Below are 27,213 nucleotides of genomic sequence, written 5' to 3'. Positions count from 1 at the left end.
GTGTGATGATCATCAATTTTCATTATTAGAGCATTGCCCCAGTGAGGAAAGGATGATGGAGACTATGATTCCCCCACAAGTCGGGATGAGACTCTGGACAATGAGAGAGAGAAAAAATATAAAAAAAGAAAAAAAAGAAAAAAAAGAAAAAAAAGAAAAAGAAAACAAAGAAATAAAGAAATAAAGAGAGAAGGGGCATGCTAGTTCCACACTTGTGCTTCAAAGTAGCACCATGTTTTTCATATGGAGAGTCTCCTATGTTGTCACTTTCATATACTAGTGGGAATTTTTCATTATATGATTAGATGCACACCCACTTAGTTTCCATATTGAGCCTTCATACACTTATAGCTCTGAGTGCATTCGTTGCATGGCAATTCCTATTCCTCGGATTGATATCAATTGATGGGCATCTCCATAATCCGTTGGTTAGCCGCATCGATGTGAGACTTTATTACTTTTTTGTCTTCTCTATATTTACCCCTACCATCATACTCTATTCCACCCATAGTGCTATATCCATGGCTTGCGCTCATGTATTGCGTGAGGTTGAAAAAGCTAAAGCGCGTAAAGAAGTGTGAACTCATACGTCTCCAACGTATCTATAAATTTTCATTGTTCCATGCTGTTATATTATCATTCCTGGATGTTTTACAATCATTTTATAGTCATTTTATATCATTTTTTGGTACTAACCTATTGACATAGTGCCAAGCGAGCGCCACTTGCTATTTTCTGCATGTTTTTTACATCGCAGGAATCAATATCAAACAGAGTCCAAAAGCAGCGAAACTTTTTGTGGATTTTTTGGACCAGAAGACATCCACTGGGCCAAAGAAGTACCGAAGAGGGAGCCCGAGGTGAGCACTAGACACCAGGGCGCGCCTGGAGGCCCAGGCGCACCCTGGTGGGTTGTGCCCACCTCGGTGGCCTCCCGAACCGTATCTTTGCTCTATAAATACCCCAATATTCCAGAAACCCTAGGGGAGTCAACGAAAATCAATTCCTGCCAACGCAAGTTCCAGAACCACCAGATCCAATCTAGACACCATCACGGAGGGGTTCATCATGTCCATTGGTGCCTCTCTGATGATGTGTGAGTAGTTCTTTGTAGACCTACGGGTCTGTAGTTTGTAGCTAGATGGCTTCCTCTCTCTCTCTCTCTCTCTCTTTTGATTCTCAATACAATGGTCTCTTGGAGATCCATATGATGTAACTCTTTTTGCGGTGTGTTTGTTGGGATCCGATGAACTTTGAGTCTATGATCGGATCTATCTTTTTATCCATGAAAGTTATTTGAGTCTTCTTTGATCTGTTATATGCATTATTGCTTATAGCCTCGTATTTCTTCTTTGATATTTGGGTTTTTTTGGCCAACTTGATCTATTTATCTTGCAATGGGAAGAGGTGCTTTGTGATGGGTTCGATCTTATGGTGCTTGATCCCAGTGACAGAAGGGGAACCGACACGTATGTATCATTGCCATTAAGGATGACAAGATGGGGTCTATTTCTACAAAAATAGATCTTGTCTACATCATGTCATCGTTCTTATTACATTACTCCATTTCTCCATGAACTTAATACACTAGATGCATGCTGGGTAGCGGTCAATGTGTGGAGTAATAGTAGTAGATACAGGCAGGAGTCGGTCTACTAATATTGGACTTGATGCCTATATAATGATCATTGCCTGGATATCGTCATGATTATTTGAAATTTTCTCAATTGCTCAATAGTAATTCGTTTACCCACCGTTTGCTATTTTTCTTGAGAGAAACCACTGGTGAAACCTACGGCCCCGGGTCTCTTCTTTATTATATTTGCCCTCGCGATCTATTTTTCTTTGCTTTTATTTTCAGATCTATTAAACCAAAAATACAAAAATACCTTGCTGCAATTTATTCTTATTTATTTTGTCTCGCGTTCCCTCGAGATATATTTATCCAATCTATCATATTTTTATCATGTCCATTTGCTAATTTCTGGCGCCGTTACCCGAAAGGGCACTACTAGGGAAAAGCTTATACATAGGATCTTACCAGCAGCGAGTTTTAAAATAAGGCGCTGCTGCAATGTAGCAATAGCGTGCTCCGGCAACAGTCACTGCTGAAATAGACGTAGCAGCAGCGCGCCTCCTCTAAGCCACGCTACTGCTATAATTCCCATGACCCCGCCGCGAAGCTAGTTCTAGCAGCAACGCTTTTATTCGGACCGCGCTACTGCTAGGTAGTTTAGTAGTAGCGCCTTTGTCTTTAGAGCACTACTGCTAAAACTAGCTATCTCCAACCCGGCCCCCGCACACTCACACTCACACTCACTCCCCCTCACCCCCCCGTGCGCCGGTCCTCCCCCGCAAGCTGCAGTCGCCTACCCCTCTTCCCTCTGTGTTGCCGTCAACTCCTCCTCCTCGCTGGACTCGGTACTGCCCTCCTCCTCCGTCCTCCCTCGACTCGCCGCCGGCCGGCCCCTCCTCATTCCGCCTTCCTCCTCCGTCCTACTCTCTTCTCCCTCCTCGAGTTGCCCCTCCTTCTCCCTCCTCCCTGCTACATTTTGATTTAGTAGGCTAGTTCATATGCAACATTTTGATTTAGTTGATATGATTTAGTTGATTTAGTAGGCTAGTTGATTTAGAACATTTTGATTTAGTTGATTTAGAACATTTTGATTTAGTTGATTTAGTAGGCTAGTTGATTTAGTTGATTTAGTAGGCTAGTTGATTTAGAACATTTTGATTTAGTTGATTTAGTATGTTAGTGGATTTAGTAGGCTAGTTGATTTAGTTGACTTAGTATGCACCATTTTATTGTTATTTTTTCTGTACATGGATAGGTAGATGCTTTTGTTTTTTTGTAATAAGTTATTTTTTTGGCAAAATGTAGGTGCCAATTTAGTTAAATTTGCCACTTGTTTTTTTATCAATTATCTTAGGCAATAGGGGGCCAAAATAGATGAAATGTCTTGGTAGGTGGTACCCTTATTTGGTACCCTTATAATTCTCCATAAAATTGCTTCTCACGGAAGAACCAAAAATATCACATGCTACTGTTTTTCTTTCCTGTGAAGTGGATCGTTAATCCTTTGCTCATATTGCTTTAGGAAAATGGCGCCGCCACCACCACCACTATGTCGACTGTGCAAGTCAAGGTGCGCCAGCAGCCTTGCAACTAGAAAGCTCTTTGACATCTACTTCCAGCCGAGTTTTCATCATGCGGTGGTAAGAAATTAGATGAAATGTAACAACTATTTTATTTTTAGTGTTGGCATTACTGCATTGTTTGCTTTTTTTACACAGATCGTCCCATGCAATGTGAGGTTGAAGTTCAACAAGCTGACAAGAGACATTGTGACATTTGAGGCTCCTGGGGGGGCGTACACTATGGAGGTCGAGAAAGGACGCAATATGTCGCAGATTGGAGGAGATGGATGGGCCCGTTTCCTCGCCCACATGCATCTTACTGGTGGTGAGTTGATCAGCTTCTCCTTCAGAGCAGAAAGACCCAAGCTTGCTGTCATTTATCTCAACCTGGTGGAAGATGATGAAGATGACGAAGATGATGAAGATGATGAAGATGATGAAGATAATGAGGACCCACTCGATGAAGATGATGAGAACCCACTTCATGAAGTCATTGTAGCTCAAATAATGAGGCTGAGCGAGGGGGAGGTGTGCAACCTATGGGACATAATTCCGCCACGTGATGACTTTGTCGGGGTGCCATTCGTGACCCGCCTGACAAGTACCATGGTCGATCGGCATGAAATGGTATGTTATACTGACTGTAGTAATTTGATGATATATATATGCTTTATTGTTATACTTACAAATGCAAATTATCCGATGATATGCTTAGTGAATCCGATGATATGCTTAGTGTAGAGTCCAATGATATGCTTTGTGGAATCTAGTCGGTGATATGCTTTAGTGTAGAGTCTGATCACATGCTTATTAGTGTAGAATCCAAGGAACTATTAATAGTGTAGATAATCCATATATACTTATTAGTAGAATTAATGATTAATTAGTACAAATGCGTAGTACTATGTATTTTGATAGTGTAGAAATCTAGACTTAATAGAAATATATTTGCAAGAGTATGTGCGAAGCTATTTATTAATTGATATGTTTTTCTTATTCAGAAATTGTGAAAGAACCTATCTGTGAGTTGTGGTATCGAGCCTGATAAAGAAGGCTTAGCTAGAGTATGCCTTACCGCAAGGGGCTCCGTCACCACCTGTACTTACCGCATGGACACAGACGGTCGCACACACTTAAACTCGGTTGGGCGGAAGAGATTCCTCATTGGCAAGAATCTTCGTGTTGGACAGGCCATCCTAATTACTATCAGGAACACCCACCGCCCAGGCTTGAGGATGATGATCGTCGTCGATATCATCTAGAACTATATATGTGTGTGTGTGGCTATATCATCTAGACCTACATATGATGATTGTCGTCGATATCATGTAGAACTACATATGATGATCGTCGTCGATATCATCTAGAACTACATATGATGATCGTCGTCGATATCACCTAGTACTGCTTGAGGATGCATGTTGAGTATATATGAAATTGTTATCTAGTACTCCCTCCGTTCCAAATTACTCGTCGTGGTTTTAGTTCAAATTTGAACTAAAACCACGACGAGTAATTTGGAACCGAGGGAATACTACCTAGTACCTATAATGCTTTATGGCTTTATGAAATTGATATCTAGTAGTACCTAGTATCTCAAAATTGCAGTTTATTGAAGCTGAAACGGGGTGGTAATGGTGAAAGATATAGCAGTAGCGCGGGGCTAGGAAATCGCTGCAGCTAACTAATAGTAGCGTGTTCTGGAAAAGCGCTGCTGATATAGTCAATAGTAGTAGCGCGAGTACAGACAACGCTACTACTAAGAGTTAGCTGTAGTGCCTTATTGGTAGCACGGTCGCCCGCGCTACTGATAGCCTCAAAACCCATGCTACTACTAGGGTTTTCCCTAGTAGTGGGGATTGACAACCCCTTTAATACGTCAGGTTGTGAGTATTTGTTATCTGTGTGCAGGTGTCGTTCATGTAGTCTTGCGTGGTTCTCCTACTGGTTCGATAACCTTGGTCTCATCACTGAGGGAAATACCTACCGTTGTTGTGCTGCATCATCCCTTCCTCTTTAGGGAAATACCAACGTAGTTCAAGCAGACATCAAAAGGAATTTCTGGCGTCGTTGCCGGGAAGACGTCATCAACATCTACCAGGTTCCTAATCACAAATCTCATCTCCTTGCAATTTACATTATTTGCCATTTGCCTCTCGTTTTCCTCTTCCCCACTTCACAAAAATTTGCTGTTTTATTCGCCCTCTTTTTTTGTTCGTCATTTTCTTGCCGGATCTGTTTTTTGAGTGCAATCTTGTTGCGTAGTCACAATGATTCAAGAGAACACCAAGTTGTGTTATTTCTCCAATACCAACAACAATGATTTTATTGGCACTCCAATTGCTCCTCTCGCCACTAGTGCGGTGTCTTGTGATATTAATATCGCTTTGCTAAATCTTGTTATGAAAGATCAATTTTCCGGTACTCCTAATGAGAATGCTGCATCCCATCTTAACACATTTGTGGAATTATGTGATATGCAAAATAAAAAAGATGTGGACAATGATGTTGTGAAGATGTAATTATTTCCGTTTTCTTTGCGAGATCGTGCCACAATTTGGTTTTCTTCTTTGCCTCTCAATAGTATCGATTCTTGGGATAAGTGCAAGGATGCTTTTATTACTAAGTATTTTCCGCACACAAAAATTATTTAGAACCCACTTCAAGAATTTCAAGAAACTTGAACATGAGCATGTTGCACAATCTTGGGACATGATGAAAAGTATGCTAAGGAATTGCCCAACTGATGGGTTAAATCCTTGGATGATCATACAAAAAATTTATCCGGGGTTGAACTTTGTTTCTCGTAATCTTTTAGATTCCGCCGCGGGTGGTACTTTTATGTAAATTAATTTTGGTGAAGCCACCAAATTGCATGATAATATTATGGCAAATTATTCACAATGGCATACCGAAAGAGCTCCTACTAGTAAAAAAGTTAATTCGGTTGAAGAAATTTCTTCCGAGTGAAAAAGTTGATGCTCTTATGAAATTGGTTGCTAATAAAAGCGCTCCTATTGATTTTAATGATGTGCCTTTGTCTACTTAGATTGAGAAAAATAGTGACGCCGTAGATGTGAATTTTATCTTGCGAAACAATTTCAATAACAATGCTTATAGAGGTAATTTTAATCCTAGGCCTTTTCCTAGTAATTCCTCTAATAATTATGGTAATTCCTATGGTAATCCTTTTATAATAATAATAGGAACACCTTTGATCTTGAGAATAATATTGAAGAAATTATCAACACTCAAAAAGTTTTCGATGCTACAATTGAATAAAAGCTGAATAAGATTGATGATTTGTCTAGAAGTGTTGATAGAATTTCTCATGATGTAGAAAATCTCAAGATGAAATTTTTTGCGCCTAAAGTTGAGGAATCAATTAAAGCTCTTTATGTTTCTATGTATGAAAGTAAGAAAAGAACAACTATGCTTAGAGCTAGAAGAGAATATTTATAAAAAGCTTTTTCTAGTGATTCCTTTCATAAAAGTAATGAATATATTAAAATGATTGGTGTTTCTTCTATTGATTCCTTGTTTACTAAAATTAAAATTGATGATAAAGGGACTGGAGAAGAATCAACTTTAGCTAGAAGGCATCCCAATAATTCGGAGTATGAAAATCTTGTTGAGAAAATTGATAAAAGTGGGTTTGAATAGGTCAAAACTTTAACTAGTGATGTGCCCACTCTTTTGGATTACAAAGACTTTAATTATGATAGTTGATCTTTGATTGATTGTATTTCTTTGTTGCAATCCATGATAATGTTGGGGAACATAGTAATTCAAAAAATTCCTACAATCACGCAAGATCTAACTAGGAGATGCAGATCAACGAGAGGGGAGAGTGTGTCCATGTACCCTCGTAGACCGAAAGTGGAAGCGTTTAGTAACGCAATTGATGTAGTCGAACATCTTCACGACCCAACCGATCCAAGTATCAAACGTACAACACCTTTGTGTTCAACACACATTCAGCACGATGACGTCCCTCGAGCTCTAGATCCAGTTGAGGATGATGGAGAGTTCCGTCAGCACGACGGCGTGGTGATGGTGTTGATGATGTGATCTGCGCAGGGTTTCACCTAAGCACTACAACAATATGACCGAGGTGGCAAACTATGGAGGGGGGCACTGCACACGGCTAAGATAATTAATCTTGTGTGTTCTAGGGTGCCCCCTGCCTCCGTATATAAAGGAGGAGAGGGGAGGCCGGCCGGCCCCTGTAGGGCGCACCAGGAGGGAGGAGTCCTACTAGGACTCCAAGTCCTAGTAGGATTCCACTTGGTGGAAGGGGGAAGAAGGAAGGGAGAGGGAGAGGGAAAGGGGGGCCGCGCCCCCTCCCCTAGTCCTATTCGGACTCCCCATGGGGGGGGCACCACCTCCTCATGGCCTACCCTCTATCTCCCCAAAGGCCCATGATGGCCCATTACTTCCCCGGGGGGTTCCGGTAACCCCCCCCCCCCCCGCACTCCGTTTTTACCCGGTACCTCTCGAAACTCTTCCGGTGTCCGAATAACATCGTCCAATATATCATTCTTTATGTCTCGGCCATTTCGAGACTCCTCGTCATGTCTGTGATCTCATCCAGGACTCCGAACAAACTTCGGTCATCAAGAACACATAACTCATAATACAAATCATCATCGAACGTTAAGCGTGCAGACCCTACGGGTTCGAGAACTATGTAGACATGACCAAGACACATCTTCGGTCGTCGGTATCTTCATACCTAGTTCAATCTCATTACCGGAAAGTCTCTCTACTCGTTCTGTAATGCACCATCCTGTAACTAACTCATTAGTCACATTGCTTGCAAGGCTTATAGTGATGTCCATTACCGAGAGGGCCCAGAGATACCTCTTCGATACACGGAGTGACAAATCCTAATCTTGATCTATGCCAACTCAACAAACAACATCGGAGACACCTTTAGAGCATCTTTATAATCACCCAATTATGTTGTGATGTTTGATAGCACACAAAGTGTTCCTTCGGTATTTGAGAGTTGCATAAACTCATAGTCAGAGGAACATGTATATGTCGGTGTTCTAGGAACGGGGGTGCCCAGACTTGCCTGCCTGCGGCCCATAGCGTGGCTCTGCGAGCGGGCCCGAACGGCCCATCTTCACCAACAAGCACTCAAGACCCTCGCGAGGGGCCAAGACTCGTGAGGCGAACGACACAAGACCTCCTCAGGCGCGACCTCACAAGGCTGGCTCGCGAGGGGCGGAGAGTTCAAGGCAAGGCAAACCTCGCGAGGTTCCCATGACGTGAGCCATGACGATCAAGATTAGGCGGGCGCCAGGCGGGTGCGAGCGCGCACAGTGTCCTTGTTTCCTCTTTGGTGATAAGGAAGCAAGCGCAGGCGCGGAGTACCGAGGTGTCAAGCAAAGGTTTCCATATCAGTGCAATGAGATGATGACCAGCAGGACGACAAGACGGAGATCACCATGGAGCCCAAGGCGGAGTCACCACCAGAGCCTTTGGTAGGCGAAGACTACTTTAATCAGGATAAGCTGCACTAGCTATCCCCTTTCGAATTGGCCATTGTTGGCTCCCTTACCGCTCAATATTTCGGGAGAGGACCATGGCCTCTATAAATAGGACTAAGCCACCACATTAGAGGGGGCTGGACCTCATTCAGTTCATCCTCACACCCACCAAGCACAAGAACACCTCGCCTCAGGAGGCTGTTCTTCCCCTTGTACTGTTCATCCTCAGCCCAAGAGGCAATCCACCACACCACACTGGAGTAGGGTATTACACCACAACGGTGGCCCGAACCAGTATAAATCTTGTGTCATTTGTGTTGCGAGTTCCTCGAGTTAGCCCATGAGATCTTAGCGAAGCTAGGACGTGGATCGGTAGGGGGAGATCTTCACGCGCACCCCAGTGTTCAAACCTTGAGGGTTTTACGGAAACCCGAGATCCGACATTTGGCGCGCCAGGTAGGGGTGCGCCGAAGCTTCCCTTCTGTCTCTCTGCGTCCTGTTGTCTCATCGTCTCCATGGCCGACGCTCGCCGGGCTCGCGCTGAACGCCGGGCTGCCCTCGCCGCCCGCGTTGCTCAGACGGCTCCCGTCGGCGGGCCACCCCGTCGTTCTCCGTCGCCTGCCCCCAACGCCGCCACCGTCCCGACGGGGAACGAGCAGCAAGCATCCTCGCTGCACCCCTCAGTGCGGCGGGACGGCGGCACCGCCACTCCATCACTGACCCCGGCCGGTTCGTCATCCCACGCTCGTCGCGCTCCCATGGACGCGCAGGCCGCTCTATGCATGGCGCGCGAGCTCTTGTGTTACCGCCCCGTCGACAACCTCTATGAGGACTGGCTTAACCGCATCGCCAAGCTTGTCAGCGCCGCAGGGGGCTCCCCCTGTGCTGTCCCTCTCGCTGCCTCGCCCTCCGCCAGTCGCGGGCGGCGTGGCCCATGGAGCGCCTCCACCACCTCTGCCCCAAGACGGAGTCTTGGCGCCCAGGTGCGCGACACCACGGCGTGACCTGCCGCGTCCGGCGCCCGCGCAAGAAGAAAGAAGCTGCCAAGAAGTCCCTCGGCCGCGAGAAAATGCCCCCGTGCTCCCTGCGCCACCACGGCAAGACCGCGTGTTGCCTGCGGCGGCGGTGCGCGGACCCCATCAAGGATGAGTTCTCCACCAGTGCTGAGTCCCGGTGACCACGGCAGGCTGCTGCGCCTTCACCCCTGAGCTGCGTAGCGTCGCTTGGCCGGGCAAGTTCAAGCCGGATCTGCCTCCTCGCTATGAAGACACCCGACCCCGCGGAGTTCCTGCAGCTCTACGAGCTGAGCATTGAGGCGGCCAACGGCGACAAGAAAGTCATGGTGAACTAGTTCCCCATGGCTCTCAAGGATGGTGCCCGCTCCTGGCTCCTGAACCTGCCTCCAGGCTCGATCTCCTCCTCGAATGAGATGCGCGACCATTTCGTTGCTAACTTCTAGGGCACCCGCGACCGCCCACCAGCTACCGGTGACCTACGCCGCATCAAGCAACCACCAGGAGAGACCCTCCAGAAGTACATCCAGCGCTTCAACAATGTTTGCCTCAAGATCCCTAAGGTGATGGATGAGGCCGTCATCTCTGCGTTCTCCGATGGCGTCCGCGACATCAAGATGAAGGAGGAGCTCGCCATCCATGAGGAGCTGTGCACGTCTCTGGAGTTGTTCAACCTGGCGACCAAGTGTGCAAGAGCTGAGGAGGGGCGCCTCTCCCTCCACGAGCTCCCGGCTGCGGACCCGGAGGAGAAGAAAGCCAAGGCCAAAGACGTGAAGTGCAAGGGAGCAGCCGTGCTTACGGCAGAGCCGGACACAAAGCGCGACAGGGACCAGCCCGAGTCACCCAAGAGCAGCCGACCGTTCTGCGCCTTCCATAACCTGCATAGCCACAACACCAGCGACTGTCAAGAGCTCAGAGCCATTCGAGAAGGATGCTTCGGTCGACGCCCCGAGCACAATGACCGGGGCTACGGCCGAGGAGGAGGACGTGGTGGTGGATGCTGGGATGACCGCAGCTCGCGCCAGGAGTGGCGTGACCGGCCTCGTGAGGACCGATAGCAGGACCAGCCTCGCGAAGGTGCCTGGAGGGATCAGCCTTGCGAGGACCGTCCTCAAGGCAATGCTGGGCTTCCTCCACTACCGCCACCAAGAAGGAATGATGACCATCACCAAGACGAGGGGGCTGGGGGCTTCCAGGAGCCGCGTGCTATCACCTGCATCTTGGGCGGAGCTCAAGCCCCCGCCTCACAGTGTATCTTCAAGCAGTTTGCTCACAAGGTGAATGCAGTCCTTCCCAAGCTCGAGGATACACGCCCGCTCAGGTGGTCCAAGTGCGCCATTACCTTCAGCTCAGCAGATCAACTCAAGTGCGCAGCTACCGCTGGCGCCCTCCCGATGCTTTGTTCACCAGTCATTAGCAACATGCAAGTTACCAAGACTCTCATTGATTGCGGCGCAGGGCTCAACGTCCTGTCCATTGACACGTTCGACAACCTCCAAGTGTCGTATGATCAGCTTCAGCCCACCAAGCCTTTCTCAGGAGTGACCGACGGCTCCACCACCCCGGTGGGGCAAGTCCGCCTCCCCGTCACCTTCGGACAACGCGGCAACTACCACACCGAGCTCATCGACTTCAACGACGCCCACATCCGCCTGCCATACAATGCCATCCTCGGGTATCCGGCACTGGCTGAGTTCATGGCCATGACGCACCACGGCTACAATGTCCTCAAGATGCCAGGAAGCGGTGAGATCATCACAGTCCCCTGTGAAGAAAGAGATGTGGTGTGCTCCCTCGAGCGCGCCTTCCAAGCAGCGTCAATCTAAGACCCCGACAACAATGCAGCTCAGAACCCTCCTGAGGTCGTCCCCAAGAATAAGAAGCAGCTACTCCATGTCGTACCTCAGGAGGGCAGCGCCGCAAGTGGCACCTCGTCAGGATTAGTGCCCACAACTAGGCCGCCTCCCTCTATCGCATAGGAAGGTGCGCCTGGTGCCCTCCTCGGGCAAGGCTCGGGGGCTCTCTTCTGGAGGGCCTCAGACCTTGCCAACGTCACGAGGGAGGCACTTGGAGGTGTGTTTCGCGGCACGTCTCCCTCAGGAGGACACTGGGCAAGGAGCGCTCGGCGCTCAGGAGTTCATCCCCAAGGTATCTCAGGAGCTTCAGGAAGCAAGAGCAATACGCGGAGACCGCCGCCCACCTGGCGTTGCTTCCCACCTAGGAGAGGGTGGTGAGCTGCGTGTCTGCATCGACATACCAGGGCTCAACCGAGCCGCATCTCAGGAGCGCTTCTGGCCTTCGCGTGTTGGGCGCTGCGAAGGTCCACCTCACAGCTACGTTCGTATGTTGTTTGACCTGCCGAGCGTGGCTGCTGCCTTCTAGCACAACCTGCGGAGCGTCATGGCGGGTCAGGAGGCCAGGCACCACGCAGTCCTGGCGGAGATGGCGACGGTCCTCAAGGAACCGCCTGGACCCCCAGGGCCTCCCGAGGCTCAGGGCCTCGGTGGCTCGTGAGGGGCAACCCCTTCGCCGCGTACCTTCAACTGCCTCAACACCCCTTCATCAACGGAACCAGGTGACATTTTCCATGTTCATTTAGCTGGGAGCGCCCAGGGGGCTGCATTATTCCCAGGCCACATGGGTCCATCCATGTGGCATGTATCCCTTCTTTTTTATGTCTTTAGCTTACCTTGCTGGGGGCGCCCTTGGGCTGCATCATCCCCAAGCCGCTCGGGCCGGACCCAGTGGCGCGTATCGTTCATGCATTTACCTGAGCTAGTTTGCTTTCCATGCTTAATCTACCTATGACCATCACCTGCTAGATTCTCACCCGCCACAGGGGCTACTCACACTGGCACAATGCTTGTGCTCGGGTCCGTCCCTGCAACATCTACAAACCTGAGAGGTCGAGCACTGGCTTGCGGCATGCCCCACGCACGTCACCTCACCCGGCCCTTAGTGCCTTCATCTCCTCGCGGAGCGACCAGCGGTGGACCGGCAACCGTAATGGCAAACCATGTCTCTCCTTGTGCTGGCTTGCAGGAATCTCCTGAAGGCGACGGCAGGCGGGACTGCGAGCTCCCTCTTCTCCCATGCAATCCGCTTGCGCGTTAAAAGGGGGGTACTGAGCATTGCGACTTAGGACCTCGTACTGGCTCTCCATCCCTCACCCCCTGGCCTTGACCATGGCACGCGACCTGGCATACCAGCGGCGGCTGAGCTCGCTCGAGGGCCGGGACCTGAGGACGCAGAGCACGAAGGAGAGCGTGGAGAAGGGGGGAGGCTCGCATGGGCCTGGCTTAGCTATGCTTCGAGCGCCTATGCATGAATCTAGCGCATCATGAGGAATCAACTCCGGACCGTCAAGATAAGTCTCGAGCCCGAGTTGGCTAAACCGCTAAGGACTAAGACCCATACTACCGCAACCCTGCTGTAGCAACGTCACCCCCCTTTCCTACCTCTCGACGGCTGCTTGAGCGCTAAAGGGGACCTCCTGAGCATCGCGCCTCAGGAACTCTTACTGGACCTCGGGCCGCTCACCTCCTGGCCTTGACCACGACACGCGACTTGGCATACCAGCGACGGCTGCAGCGCCTGGGGACCGAGACCTGTCAGCGTAGAGTGCCAAGTCGCCGCGAGGTCGGAAAGGGAGACCGAGATGAAGTAGGACTTGCGCTCGCACAAATTCATAATAAGGACAACATTTACAAGAGGCATTACAAAACCTTTACACACCCCACGGGGCATTTCTTGATTCCTTCCAAGGACTTGTCAAGTCGGACAGTTACCGAGGCAGCGTGGGGAAGCGGAGACGCCCACGTACAATCAACCGCCATGCGTCGACCAAGACCGCAGGCTATTGTGGCCCGCGAAGCTCCGCACTTGCCCCTTGGCTTTTCCTGGATGCTAAGACCGAGCGCGCCTTGGGCCCGGGGCTACTGTCGGCGTTCTGGGAACGGGCGTCCCAAGACTTGCCTGCCTGCGGCTCACGGCGTGGCTCTGCGAGCTGGCCCGAACGACCCATCTTCACCAACAAGCACTCAAGACCCTCGCGAGGCGGACGACACAAGACCTCCTCAGGAGCGGCCTCACCAGGCTGGCTCATGAGGGGTGGAGAGTTCAAGGCAAGGCAAACCTCGCGAGGTTCCAATTATGTGAGCCATGACGATCAAGATCAGGCGGGCGCCAGTGCGCACAATGTCCTTGTTTCCTCTTTGGTGCTAAGGAAGCAAGCGCAGGCACGAAGTACCGAGGCGTCAAGCAAAGGTTTCCATATCAGTGCAGCGAGACCATGACCAGCAGGATGGCAAGACGGAGGTCACCATGGAGCCCAAGGCGGCGTCACCACCATTCAGGATAAGCTGTACTAGCCGTCCCCTTTCGAATTGGCCGTTGTTGGCTCCCTTCCCGCTCAATATTTGGGGAGAGGACCAGGGCCTCTATAAATAGGACTAAGCCACCACATTAGAGGGGGCTGGAACTCATTCAGTTCATCCCCACACCCACCGAGCACAAGAACACCTCGCCTCAGGAGGCTGTTCTTCCCCTTGTTCTGTTCATCCTCAGCCCAAGAGGCAATCCACCACACCACACTATACTAGGGTATTACACCACAACGATGGCCCGAACCAGTATAAATCTGGTGTCCTTTGTGTTGCGAGTTCGTCGAGTTAGCCCGTGAGAACTTAGCGAAGCTAGGACGTGGATCGGTAGGGGAAGATCTTCATGCGCACCCCGGTGTTCGAACCTTGAGGATTTTGCCAGAACCCGAGATCCGACAGTATAAGTCATGAAGAAAGCAATAGCAATAAAACTAAACGATCATTATGCTAAGCTAACGAATGGGTCTTATCCATCACATCATTCTCCCAATGATGTGATCCCGTTCATCAAATGACAACACATGTCTATGGTTAGGAAACTTAACCATCTTTGATTAACGAGCTAGTCAAGTAGAGGCATACTAGGGACACTTTGTTTTGTCTATGTATCCACACATGTATCAAGTTTCCAGTTAATACAATTCTAGCATGAATAATAAACATTTATCATGATATAAGGAAATATAAATAAAAATTTTGTTATCGCCTCTAGGGCATATTTCCTTCAGTCTCCCACTTGCACTAGAGTCAATAATCTAGTTCACATCATCATGTGATTTAACACCAATAGTTCACATCTTTATATGATTAGTTCACATCGCCATGTGACTAATACCCAAAAGGTTTTACTAGAGTCAATAATCTAGTTCACATCGCTATGTGATTAGCACCCAAAGAGTACTAAGGTGTGATCATGTTTTGCTTGTGACATAAGATTAGTTAATGGGTCTATCACATTTAGAGCCATATGTATTTTGCAAATTTTCTATGTCTACAATGCTCTACATGGAGCTACTCTAGCTAATTGCTCCCACTTTCAATATGTATCCATATTGAGACTCAGACTCATCTGGATCAGTGTAAAGGCTTGCATCGATGTAACTCTTTACGACAAACTCTTTATCACCTCCATAACCGAGAAATATCTCCTTATAGTCTTCTAAGGATAATTTTGACCGTGGTGCAGTGATCCACTCCTGGACCAATATCTTACCCCTTGCCAAACTCATGGCAAGGTACACAATAGGTTTGGTACACAACATAGCATACTTTATATAAACTATGGCCGAGGCATAGCGAATGACTTTCATTCTCTTTCTATTTTTTGCCGTGGTCGTGTTTTGAGTCTTACTCAACTTTAGACCTTGCAATATAGGCAAGAACTCCTTCTTTGACTGTTCCATTTTGAACTACTTCCAAATCTTGTCAAGGTATGTAATCGTTGAAAAATCTTTATCAAGCGTCTTGATCTATCTCTGTAGATCTTGATGCTCAATATGTAAGCAGCTTCACCGAGGTCTTTCTTTGAAAAACTCCTTTCAAACACTCCTTTATGCTTTCCAGAAAATTCTACATCATTTCCGATCAACAATATGTCATTCACATATACTTATCAAAAAGGCTATAGTGCTCCCACTCACTTCATTGTAAATACATGCTTCACCGCAAGTCTATATAAAACTATGTGCTTTGATCAACTCATCAAAGTGTATATTCCAACTCCGAAATGCTTGCACCAGTCCATAGATGGATCGCTGGAGCTTGCACATTTTGTTAGCACCTTTAGGATTGACAAAACCTTCTGGTTGTATCTTATACAACTCTTCTTTAATAAATCCATTAAGGAATGCAGTTTTGACATCCATTTGTCAGATTTCATAAAATGTGGCAATTGCTAACATGATTCAGATAGACTTTAAGCATCGATAGGAGTGAGAAAATCTCATCATAGTCAACACCTTGAACTTGTCGAAAACCTTTCGCAACAATTCGAGCTTTGTAGATAGTAACATTACCGTCAGCTTGAAGATCCATTTATTTTCTATGGCTTGCCGATGATCAGGCAAGTCAACAAAAGTCCACACTTTGTTCCCATACATGGATCCCATCTCAGATTTCATGGCCTCAAGTGATTTCGTAGAATCTGGGCTCATCATCGCTTCCTCATAGTTCGTAGGTTCGTCATGGTCAAGTAACATGACCTCCAGAACAGGATTAGCATACCACTCTGGTGTGGATCGTACTCTAGTTGACCTACGATCTGAAGTTTCATGATCCTCATCATTAGCTTCCTCACTAATCACTAATTGGTGTAGGAATCACTGGAACTAGTTTCTGTGATGAACTACTTTCCAATTCAGGAGAAGGTACAATTACCTCATTAAGTTCTACTTTCCTCCCACTCACTTCTTTCGAGAGAAAATCTTTCTCTAGAAAGGATCCATTCTTAGCAATGAATATCTTGCCTTCGGATCTGTGATAGAAGGAGTACCCAACAGTCTCCTTTGGATATCCTATGAAGACACATTTCTCTGATTTGGGTTCGAGCTTATCAGGTTGAAGCTTTTTCACATAAGCATCACAACCCCAAACTTTAAGAAACGACAACTTAGGTTTCTTGCCAAACCATAGTTCATATGGTGTCTTCTCAACAGCTTTAGATGGTGCCCTATTTAACGTGAATGCACCTGTCTCTAATGCATAACCCCAAGACAATAGTGGTAAATCCGTAAGAGACATCATAGATCGCACCATATCCAACATAGTACGATTACAATGTTTGCACACACCATTACACTATGGTGTTCCAGGTGGCGTGAGTTGTGAAACTATTCCACATTGTTTCAAATGAAGGCCAAAGTCGTAAATCAAATATTTGCCTCCGCGATCAGATCGCAGAAACTTTATTTTCTTGTTACGATGATTCTCCACTTCACTCTAAAATTCTTTGAACTTTTCAAATGTTTCAGACTTGTCTTTCATTAAGTAGATATACCCATATCTGCTCAAATCATCTATGAAGGTCAGAAAATAATGATACTCGCCATGAGCCTCAACACTCATTAGACCGCATACATCGGTATGTATTATTTCCAATAATTCAGTGGCTCGCTCCATTGTTCCAGAAAATGGAGTTTTAGTCATCTTGCCCATGAGGCATGGTTCGCAAGTATCAAATGATTCATAATCAAGTGATTCCAAAAGCCCATCTGCATGTAGTTTCTTCATGCTTTGACACCAATATGATCAAAACAGCAGTGCCACAAATATGTTGCACTATCATTATCAACTTTGCATCTTTTGGCATCAATATTATGAATATGTGTATCACTACGACCGAGGTTCAATAAACCATTTACATTAGGTGTATGACCATAGAAGGTTTTATCATGTAAACAGAACAACAATTATTCTCTAACTTAAATGAATAATCGTATCACAATAAACATGATCCAATCATATTCATGCTCAACGCAAACACCAAATAACATTTATTTAGGTTCAACACTAATCCCGAAGATAGAGGGAGTGTGCGATGGTGATCTTATCAACCTTGGAATCAGTTCCAACACACATTGTCACCTCGCCCTTAACTAGTCCATGTTCATTTTGCAACTCCTGTTTCGAGTTACTAATCTTAGCAACTGAACCAGTATCAAATACCCTAGGGTTACTATGAACACTAGTAAAGTACACATCAATAACATGTATATCAAATATACCTGTCGCTTTGCCATCCTTCTTATCCGCCAAATACTTGGGGTAGTTCCGCTTCCAGCGACCATTCCCTTTGCAGTAGAAGCACTCAATTTCAGGCTTAGGTCTACTTGGGCTTATTCACGGGAGTGGCAACTTGCTTGTCATTCTTCTTGAAGTTCCCTTTCTTTTCCTTTGCCCCTTTTATTGAAACTAGTGGTCTTGTCAACCATCAACACTTGATGCTCTTTCTTGATTTCTACCTTCACCGATTTTAGCATCGCAAAGATCTCGGGAATGGTTTTCGTCATCCCTTGCATATTATAGTTCATCACGAAGTTCTAGTAACTTGGTTATAGTGACTAGAGAACTCTATCAATCACTATCTTATCCGGAAGATTAACTCCCACTTGATTCAAGCGATCGTAGCACTCAGACATTCTGGGCACATGCTCACTGGTTGAGCTATTCTCCTCCATCTTGTAGGCAAAGTACTTGTGAGAGGTCTCATACCTCTCGACTCGGGCATGAGTCCGAAATACCAATTTCAGCTCTTGGAACATCTTATATGCTTTGTGTCATTCAAAACATTTTTGAAGTCCCGGTTCTAAGACGTAAAGCATGGCGCACTAAACTATCAAGTAGTCATCATACCGAGCTTGCCAAACATTCATAACGTCTGCATCTACTCCTGCAATAGGTCCGTCACCTAGCGGTGCATCAAGGACATAATTCTTCTATGCAGCAATGAGGATAATCCTCAGATCACGGATCCAGTCCACATCATTGGTACTATCATCTTTCAACTCATTTTTCTCTAGGAACATATGAAAAATAAATGGGGAGCTATAACGTGAGCTATTGATCTACAACATAATTTGCAAATACTATCAGGACTAAGTTCATGATAAATTAAAGTTCAATTAATCATATTACTTAAGAACTCCCACTTAGATAGACATCCCTCTAGTCATCTAAATGATCACGTGATCCATATCAACTAAACCATGTTTGATCATCACGTGAGATGGAGTAGTTTTCAATGGTGAACATCTCTATGTTGATCATATCTACTATATGATTCACGTTTGACCTTTCGGTCTTAGTGTTCCGAGGCCATATCTGCATATGCTAGGCTCGTCAACTTTAACCCGAGTATTCCGCGTGTGCAAAACTGGCTTGCACCCGTTGTATGTGAACGTAGAGCTTATCACACCTGATCATCACGTGGTGTCTTGGCACGACGAACTGTAGCAACGGTGCATACTCAGGGAGAACACTTGTACCTTGAAATTTAGTGAGGGATCATCTTATAATGCTACCACCATACTAAGCAAAATAAGATGCATAAAATATAAACATCACATGCAATCAAAATATGTGACATGATATGGCCATCATCATCTTGTTCCTTTGACCTCCATCTCCAAAGCACCGTCACGATCTCCATCATCACCGGCTTGACACCTTGATCTCCATCGTAGCCTCGTTGTCGTCTCGCCAACTATTGCTTCTACGACTATCACTACCGCTTAGTGATAAAGTAAAACAATTACATGGTGATTGCATTTCATACAATAAAGCGACAACCATAAGGCTCCTGCCAGTTGCCGATAACTTCTACAAAACATGATCATCTCATACAAGAATTTATATCTCATCACATTTTGACCATATCACATCACAACATGCCCCGCAAAAACAAGTTAGACGTCCTCTACTTTGTTGTTGCAAGTTTTACGTGGCTGCTACGGGCTTCTAGCAAGAACCGTTCTTACCTAAGCATCAAAACCATAATGATTTTTCGGCAAGTGTGCTATTTTAACCTTCAACAAGGACCGACCATAGTCAAACTCGATTCAACTAAAGTTGGAGAAACAGACACCCGCCAGCCACCTGTGTGCGAAGCACGTCGGTAGAACTAGTCTCATGAACGTGGTCATGTAATGTCGGTCCGGGCCGCTTCATCCAACAATACCGCCGAATCAAAGTAAGACATTGGTGGTAAGCAGTATGACTATTATCGCCCATAACTCTTTGTGTTCTACTCGTGCATATAACATCCACGCATAGACCTGGCTCAGATGCCACTGCTGGGGAACGTAGTAATTCAAAAAAATTCCTACGATCATGCAAGATCTAACTAGGATATGCATAGAAACAAGAGGGGAGAGTGTGTCCACGTACCCTCGTAGATCGAAAGCGGAAGCGTTTAGTAACGCGGTTGGTAGGCAAACGTCTTCATGATCCAACCGATCCAAGTACCGAACATACAGCACCTCCGTGTTCAACACACATTCAGCACGATGACGTCCCTCGAGCTCTTGATCTTGTTGAGGATGAGGGAGAGTTCCGTCAGCACGACGGCGTGCTGACGGTGTTGATGATGTGATCCGCACAGGGCTTCGCCTAAGCACTATGACAATATGACCGAGGTGGCCAACTATGGAGGGAGACACCGCACACGGCTAAGACAATTGATCTTGTGTGTTCTAGGGTGCCCCTGCCTTTGTATATAAAGGAGGAGAGGGGGAGGCCGGCTCATGTAGGGCACGCCAGGAGAGAGGAGTCCTACTAGGACTCCAAGTCCTTGTAGGATTCCACTTGGTGGAAGGGGGAAGAAGGAAGGGAGGGGGAGAGGGAAAGGGGGGCCGCGCCCCCTCCCCTAGTCTTATTCGGACTCCCCATGGGGGGTGCCACCTCCTCATGGCATTCCCTCTCTCTCCCCTAAGGACCATGATGGCCCATTACTTCCCCGGGGGGTTTCCGGTAACCCCTCCGGCACTCTGATTTTACCCGGTGCCTCTCGGAACTCTTCCGGTGTCTGAATAACATCGTCCAATATATCATTATTTATGTCTCAACCATTTCAAGAGTCCTCGTCATGTCCGTGATCTCATCCGGGAATCCGAACAAACTTCGGTCATCAAAAACACATAACTCATAATACAAATCATCATCAAACATTAAGCGTGCGGACCCTACGGGTTCGAGAACTATGTAGACATGACCGAGACGCATCTCCGGTCAATAACCAATAGCAGAACCTAGATGCTCATATTGGCTCCTACATATTCTACGAAGATCTTTATCGGTCAAACCGCATAACAACACACGTCATTCCCTTTGTCATCAGTATGTTACTTGCCTGAGATTCGATTGTCGGATCTTCATACCTAGTTCAATATTGTTACCGGCAAGTCTCTTTACTCGTTCCGTAATGCATCATCCCGTAACTAACTCATTGGTCACATTGGTTGGAAGCCTTATAGTGATATGCATTACCGAGAGGGCCCAGAGATACCTCTCCAATACATGGAGTGACAAATCTTAATCTTGATCTATGCCAACTCAACAAACACCATCGGAGACACCTGTAGAGAATCTTTATAATCACCCAGTTATGTTGTGATGTTTGATATCACACAGAGTGTTCCTCCGGTATTCAGGAGTTGCATAATCTCATAGTTAGAGGAACATGTATAAGTCATGAAGAAAGCAATAGCAATAAAACTAAACGATCATCATGCTAAGCTAACGGATGGGTCTTGTCCATCACATCATTCTCCTAATGATGTGATCCTGTTCATCAAATGACAACACATGTCTATGGTCAGGAAACTTAACCATCTTTGATTAACGAGCTAGTCAAGTAGAGGCATATTAGGGACACTTTGTTTTGTCTATGTATCCTCACATGTATCAAGTTTCCGATTAATACAACTCTAGCATGAATAATAAAAATTTATCGTGATATAAGGAAATATAAATAACAATTTTATTATTGCCTCTAGGGCATATTTCCTTCAGATAAATTCCCCCGTGCTTATGAACAAAATAAAGCTTTTACTAAACATATTGTTGATGCTTTGATGGAAGCTTTGGAAGAAAAATTGGAATTAGAAGTTAAAATTCCTAGAAAATTACATGATGAGTGGGAACCTACTATCAAAGTCAAGACTAAAAATTATGAGTGTTTTGCTTTATGTGATTTGGGTGCTAGTGTTTCTACAATTACGAAATCTTTATGCGATGTGCTTGGTCTTACCGATATTGAAGAGTGTTCTCTAAATTTGCACTTGGCGTATTCTACTACAAAAAACCCATGGGAAGAATTAATGATGTTCTTATTCTTACAAATAGGAATTATGTGCCCATATATTTCATTGTTCTTGTTATTGATTGCAATCCGTCTTGTTCAATTATTCTTGGTAGAACGTTTTTATGTACTATTGGTGCCGTGATTCATATGAAAGAAGGCAATATTAAATTTCAATTTCCACTAAGGAAGGGTGTGGAACACTTCCCTAGAACAAGAATTAGGCCACCATATGAATCAATCATGAGGGCGTCATATGGATCTAGAAACAAAGATGACAACACTTAGATCCTTGCATTATGCCTAGCTAGGGGCGTAAAACGATGGCGCTTGTTGGGAGGCAACCCAATGAATAAAATTTATTTTTGTCTTTCGCTTTCTGTTCTTGAGTGTTTGCACAATTATGCTACTGTTATTATTGTGTTTTTTTGTATTTTTATTAGTGTTTGTGCCAAGCAAAGCCTTTAGGATACTTTGATTTGCTGAAAAACAAAAACTTATGCGCTAACGAAAATAATTCTCATTTTTAACAAGAGCGTGATAAAATACCAATTATTTTTGCACAAGATTAATATCCAAATTTCTCACGTTGTCCTATTTTTACGGAAATTTTGGAGTTGCAGAAGTATTCGAAATATCCAGATTGCTACAGACTGTTGTATTTTTGACATATTCTGTTTTCTTTGCGTTGTGTGCTTGTTTTAATGATTCTATGGTTTTGTTTGAAGATTTTTTGCCATAGAAAAGTTGGAATACAGTAGATATAATGCAAGAATAAAATATGAATGGGTTGCAACAGTAATTATAGTCGTGGTTTGTTTTCTTATACTAACGGATCTCACGAAGGTTATGTCGAGTTTTGTGTGATTGAAGTTTTCAAGTTTTGGGTCATGTTATGATGGATGAAGGAATAAGGAGTAAGAAGAGCCTAAGCTGGGGTATTCCCATGGCATCCCAAGTTATTATCCATAGAGAACCAAGCAACTAAGCTTGGGGATGCCTGTGTGGCATCCCCTCTTTCTTCTAATGACCATCGGTATTTTACCCGAAGCTATATTTTTATTCCTCACATACTATGAGTTTTGCTTGGAGTGTCTTGTATGATATGAGTCTTTGCTTGTTTTGCTTTTTGTTTTAAGTCTTGAATCATTGCTAGACACACCTATTTGAGAGAGCCAAAATTATGCCATCACTTGTTAGAATTGCTCTCTATGCTTCACTTAAATGTTTATAAGCTATTGAATTGCTCTAGTGCTTCACTTATATCTTTTTGAGCACGGTGTGCTTTAGTATTTTTGAAGAAATGCTCTCTTGCTTCACTTGGATTTATTTGAGAGTTAGTAAAATTTCTAAGAAATTCTCTCTTGCTTCACTTAAATTAATTTGAGAGAAAGAAATATAATGCTCATGATCTTCACTAATATTTGTTTGAGCTTTTCAAAAGCAACACATGAAAATTAGTTCCGAAGAGATAGATATCCAAGGAGGATATAATAAAACCTTTCATGAAGATCATTGGACAAAATAAACTTGATTCCTTGTAATAGTTTTGAGATATGATGATGTGATATGTGAGTCATGTTGATGAGTAATTATGCTTTAGTAAGAATATTGGTGTTAAGGTTTGTGATTCCCTATGCAAGCACGAATGTCAATAGTTATGCAAATAAATTACATCCTACTTGTGGTGCATTATTCGGTGTTAATTATGCTTAATGCTTGCTTATAAGATTTTTCGTTTCTTGGTTGGTCGCTTCTCAATCTTTTGTTGGCCTTCATTTTGCACTAAGTATGATCACTACTTGTGCATCCAAAATCCTTTAAACCAGTTTGGCCACATGAGTCCACCATACCTACCTATATGCGGTATTTCCATGCTGTTCTAAGCAAATTTGTATGTACCATCTCTAATTTTCAAAATAAATTTCTCTTTTGTATGCTCGTACCACTCTTGAAACGGTAGGGGGTGGCTAATATATTTCCATGCCTGATATGTTATTCTCACGATGAGTGTTTATTCACTTGTCATTACACGAGAGTAAGGCGAAGGTATTAGGGATGCCCAATCCCGGAATGAAAAATGAATTTACTTTATGTTGTCAAATAATAAATTCCTTGGGAAGTGTTGGTATGGAAGGCACCCGTGGATACGGCTAGCCATGGAAAGTGAAAGTATGGTTGAAAAAGGAAAAAAAACTTTAATTTCTGTTTGGGAACCGCCTATGATATATCTAGCATGGAAAGTATTGGGAACTACTCGATCGTTCTCATTGACAGGAAAAGCATGCCTCCCAAAATGTTTTTATCTCTATCTTTTTCGCTTGAGCTCTAGCACCTCTACAAATTCCTACTTCCCTCTACGAAGGGCCTTTCTTTTACTTTATGCAATTTTTATTTTTAATTTGAGTCTCCATCTTCTCTTATAAAGCACCAACTAAGGGGCACTATGATCGTACTTGAGCATTGGGTGTAGCTAATATGCAAGTGTGTTTCATGAATGGATCAATGATTGAGCATAATGGTCTAGGGATAACTTATTTTAGCGTTGATATTTTGAAAGACATGGTTTCTTATTGATATCACTACAAAAAAATACACTTCTTTGATGATACGTGTTTGTCACAGTAGGCCCATTAACATGCCACTGTTCTTTTGGGCCCATTCTAAGACAGGTTTGTATTTCAGCCTGTTAAATGCTCGTTTACCAGTTCCGCCCGATAATAGTTTCGGCCTGTTAGCGGCCCGTGGTGCATCTAGGATGTTATCGCCCGGTTTAACTTTAGGACATTTAACGGCCCCTGCAGAAACTAGGATATTTCTTGTCCGAAGTAACTTTAGGCCTCTTAACGGCCCGTGGTCTTCGTGGATAAATTTCAGCCCAACTGGCCTATCGTCGTGTTAATGGCCCGTGTAACAGTTGGGCCTAATTACAGCTCGGTTGAATCCCACCTGCTTACAGCCCATATGATAATTTCCCGTGACACTTTTGGGCCTATGGCCCACGTGGATACGGGCCTGCTCAAAGCCCATAATTTGATTGGGCCAAATAGGCCCGTGGTATATTTTGGCCTGTTAACTACTCGTCCTATTTGGGCCAAACATGGACCTTAGGAAGTTTCGGCCTGTATTGGCCCGTGAATTTTTTTAGCTCAATGATAGCCCAATCTAGGTTTTAGCCTATTAAAAGCCCATGATATTCTCTGGCCCAGCTGGCCAGAACTTTACTCGGCCTATTAAAGGCAGGAAACTACTATAGGTTTAGACCTGCTAATGGCCCAAGATGATTATAGGCCCACATTTTGGCCCATATGAGTAACGGGCTGGCCTGAAGACGGACAACACTGAGATCCACTGAACCTTCCAGCCTAAATTACAACATACCGACCAAGAATAAACCTATACTATACAACTAAGAAATTACGGCATATTACATCCACTAGGAATCAAAGTTCGCTATCGGAGATAATAAAGCGCAACGTGACCGCGGATTACATACACTAGGCATCAAAGGTCACCACCAGTGCATATAAACGCGCTGAAAAAAGAGTATACAAAACTGAGAGCATTTCAGAAGGCACTAGGCCTGGCTAGGATGGGTTCTGCAAGCAGCCGAACAAGCTGATGAGACCTCAGCTGTGTCAACCCTAGATGCTCCATCCCTAGCTTTATAGCACCATAGTGCGCAAGATAGTCCTCTGAGATCTTCATTACATCTTTGACTTCAAGTCGGAGCTGAGCTGAAGCAAGCCTTTCCGCTTTAAGTTGAGACTGAAGAAGTCGAACTGATTGAGGCAGCGATTGCATAGAGGTTGTCTCACAGCTGCTGGTGAGTAGCATCAACTCAATGTCTTCATCAAGACAGGACCTTGGGGTCATCTTGCTCTCTTCAATATGGCTTGGCTCACTATCTTCCCTAAAGTTCTGCCTGACATAAGAGATACGACTCTGAAAGAGAAACAAGGAGACACATAATAGGTTTCACAATTATATAAGCAAATAAATGGACCTGTTCTACATAAGGAACATGTTTTTACAACTACAATTTAAAACTACTAGTTGTTGCAAACATCCAATAAGATGTAAACAACAAAATAAACATCAGTGGAGGAAATGATGCCTATCCAAATCTATACTAGAACAAAGTTTGAAGGCTTGAGAAGGATTAGCTTACATTACATGTTAACACGGGCTGGACAAAGCCCTTCTCCTTGTTGATGGAAGGATAACTCAATAAATTCCCCAAAGAAACATCTTTATAAGCATTGCCATTATTCTACATTTTGCAAAGAGTAAATATAGATCAAATAATATTGGAAGAAAAAGAGGATAATGAAGCTCGGGTGCAGACTGATGATACATAATCAAATAACAATTAATTAAATACAGCGTTACAAGGCAAAAGGTACTGACAAGAGGAATGCATACATCAACGTGTGTAGTGGCATTGGCTTTATTCAACATGTTGGTAAGAGTAAATGTAGATTTGATAATTTGGAGAAAGTGGAGGGCAGGGCAGATAAGATGCAGAGTAATGCTAAACAATCAACTATCTCGCGATGCAAGTACAATAATACCACCACCGTCCATTATTACTTGTCGCTCAAATGGATGTATCTAGCACTATTAAGTTCCAAATACATCCAATTGATCAACAATTAATTCGGTACAGAGGAAGTACATGACAACACGTACTTACATGAGCAATCCAAAACTTCATAACCATTGTGTTAATTCTACATTTATCTAAGAGTAAATATAGATCTTATAATTTCAAGCAAAGGGAGGATAAAGAAGCCAACATTTATAGTGATGCTACATAATCAAACAGCAATGAGTGTAAGTATGCTGACAAAGGGTAAGAGGTACTGACAAGAGCAATGCAGTGCCCAGTATTGTAGTGAGATCCTATGATCCTTTGAGCAAGGAGATTCATATGAAATTAGTTTTCATACAAGAGAGAAGGTAAGGCACATGCACAAATTTAGGAGTTCAAATATTGAATTGATATCATAGACAGTACCTGACGCTGGGCTCTCGGCAGTTCTAATAGGGGTTTGGCCAGTGGAGTAGGGGTAAAGTGTGGTACAGTTAGGCTTGTGTTTTCTGTGGCTGCTGATCTATCTGATTCTATAGGTCTCACTACCTTTTCCAAATAGCTAGTTTGTACTCCTTGAGGATCTGCACTCACCCTCTTCCTTTTGGGCATCTATTATGAAAGAACAACATTTTATTGGAAAACAATAGTATGATGACACATGGAATAGGTACAGAAAATGGATAGGTATGGCATATACTCATATATGATGCTTAAACTAAGCAGATGGTGTAACAAAGTAGAAGTAATGCAAGAGATCAGATGCAAAATATGTGCGACCAATACAACCTTG

The 27,213-nt window shown here is 44.7% G+C and overlaps 1 protein-coding gene and 1 pseudogene across 1 annotated transcript; both read left to right on the top strand.

Annotated features, from left to right (window-relative positions):
• The first annotated feature begins 2,955 nt into the window (after positions 1–2,955).
• LOC147990408 (uncharacterized) lies at positions 2,956–5,064 on the top strand. The gene is made up of 4 exons (XM_087538211.1): positions 2,956–2,963; positions 3,066–3,216; positions 3,295–3,765; positions 5,050–5,064. Exons 1-4 carry the CDS (start codon positions 2,956–2,958, stop codon positions 5,062–5,064), a joined length of 645 nt encoding a protein of 214 aa, XP_087394337.1.
• Positions 5,065–10,065: 5,001 nt separating this feature from the next.
• LOC147990407 (uncharacterized) lies at positions 10,066–26,982 on the top strand (annotated as a pseudogene).
• Positions 26,983–27,213: the final 231 nt, after the last annotated feature.

Source organism: Triticum urartu, chromosome 1A, assembly GCF_056163025.1.
Source record: "Triticum urartu cultivar PI428250 chromosome 1A, HENAU_Tu73, whole genome shotgun sequence".
Lineage (NCBI taxonomy): Eukaryota > Viridiplantae > Streptophyta > Magnoliopsida > Poales > Poaceae > Triticum > Triticum urartu.
This window is presented reverse-complemented; position numbering and strand designations above follow the sequence as displayed.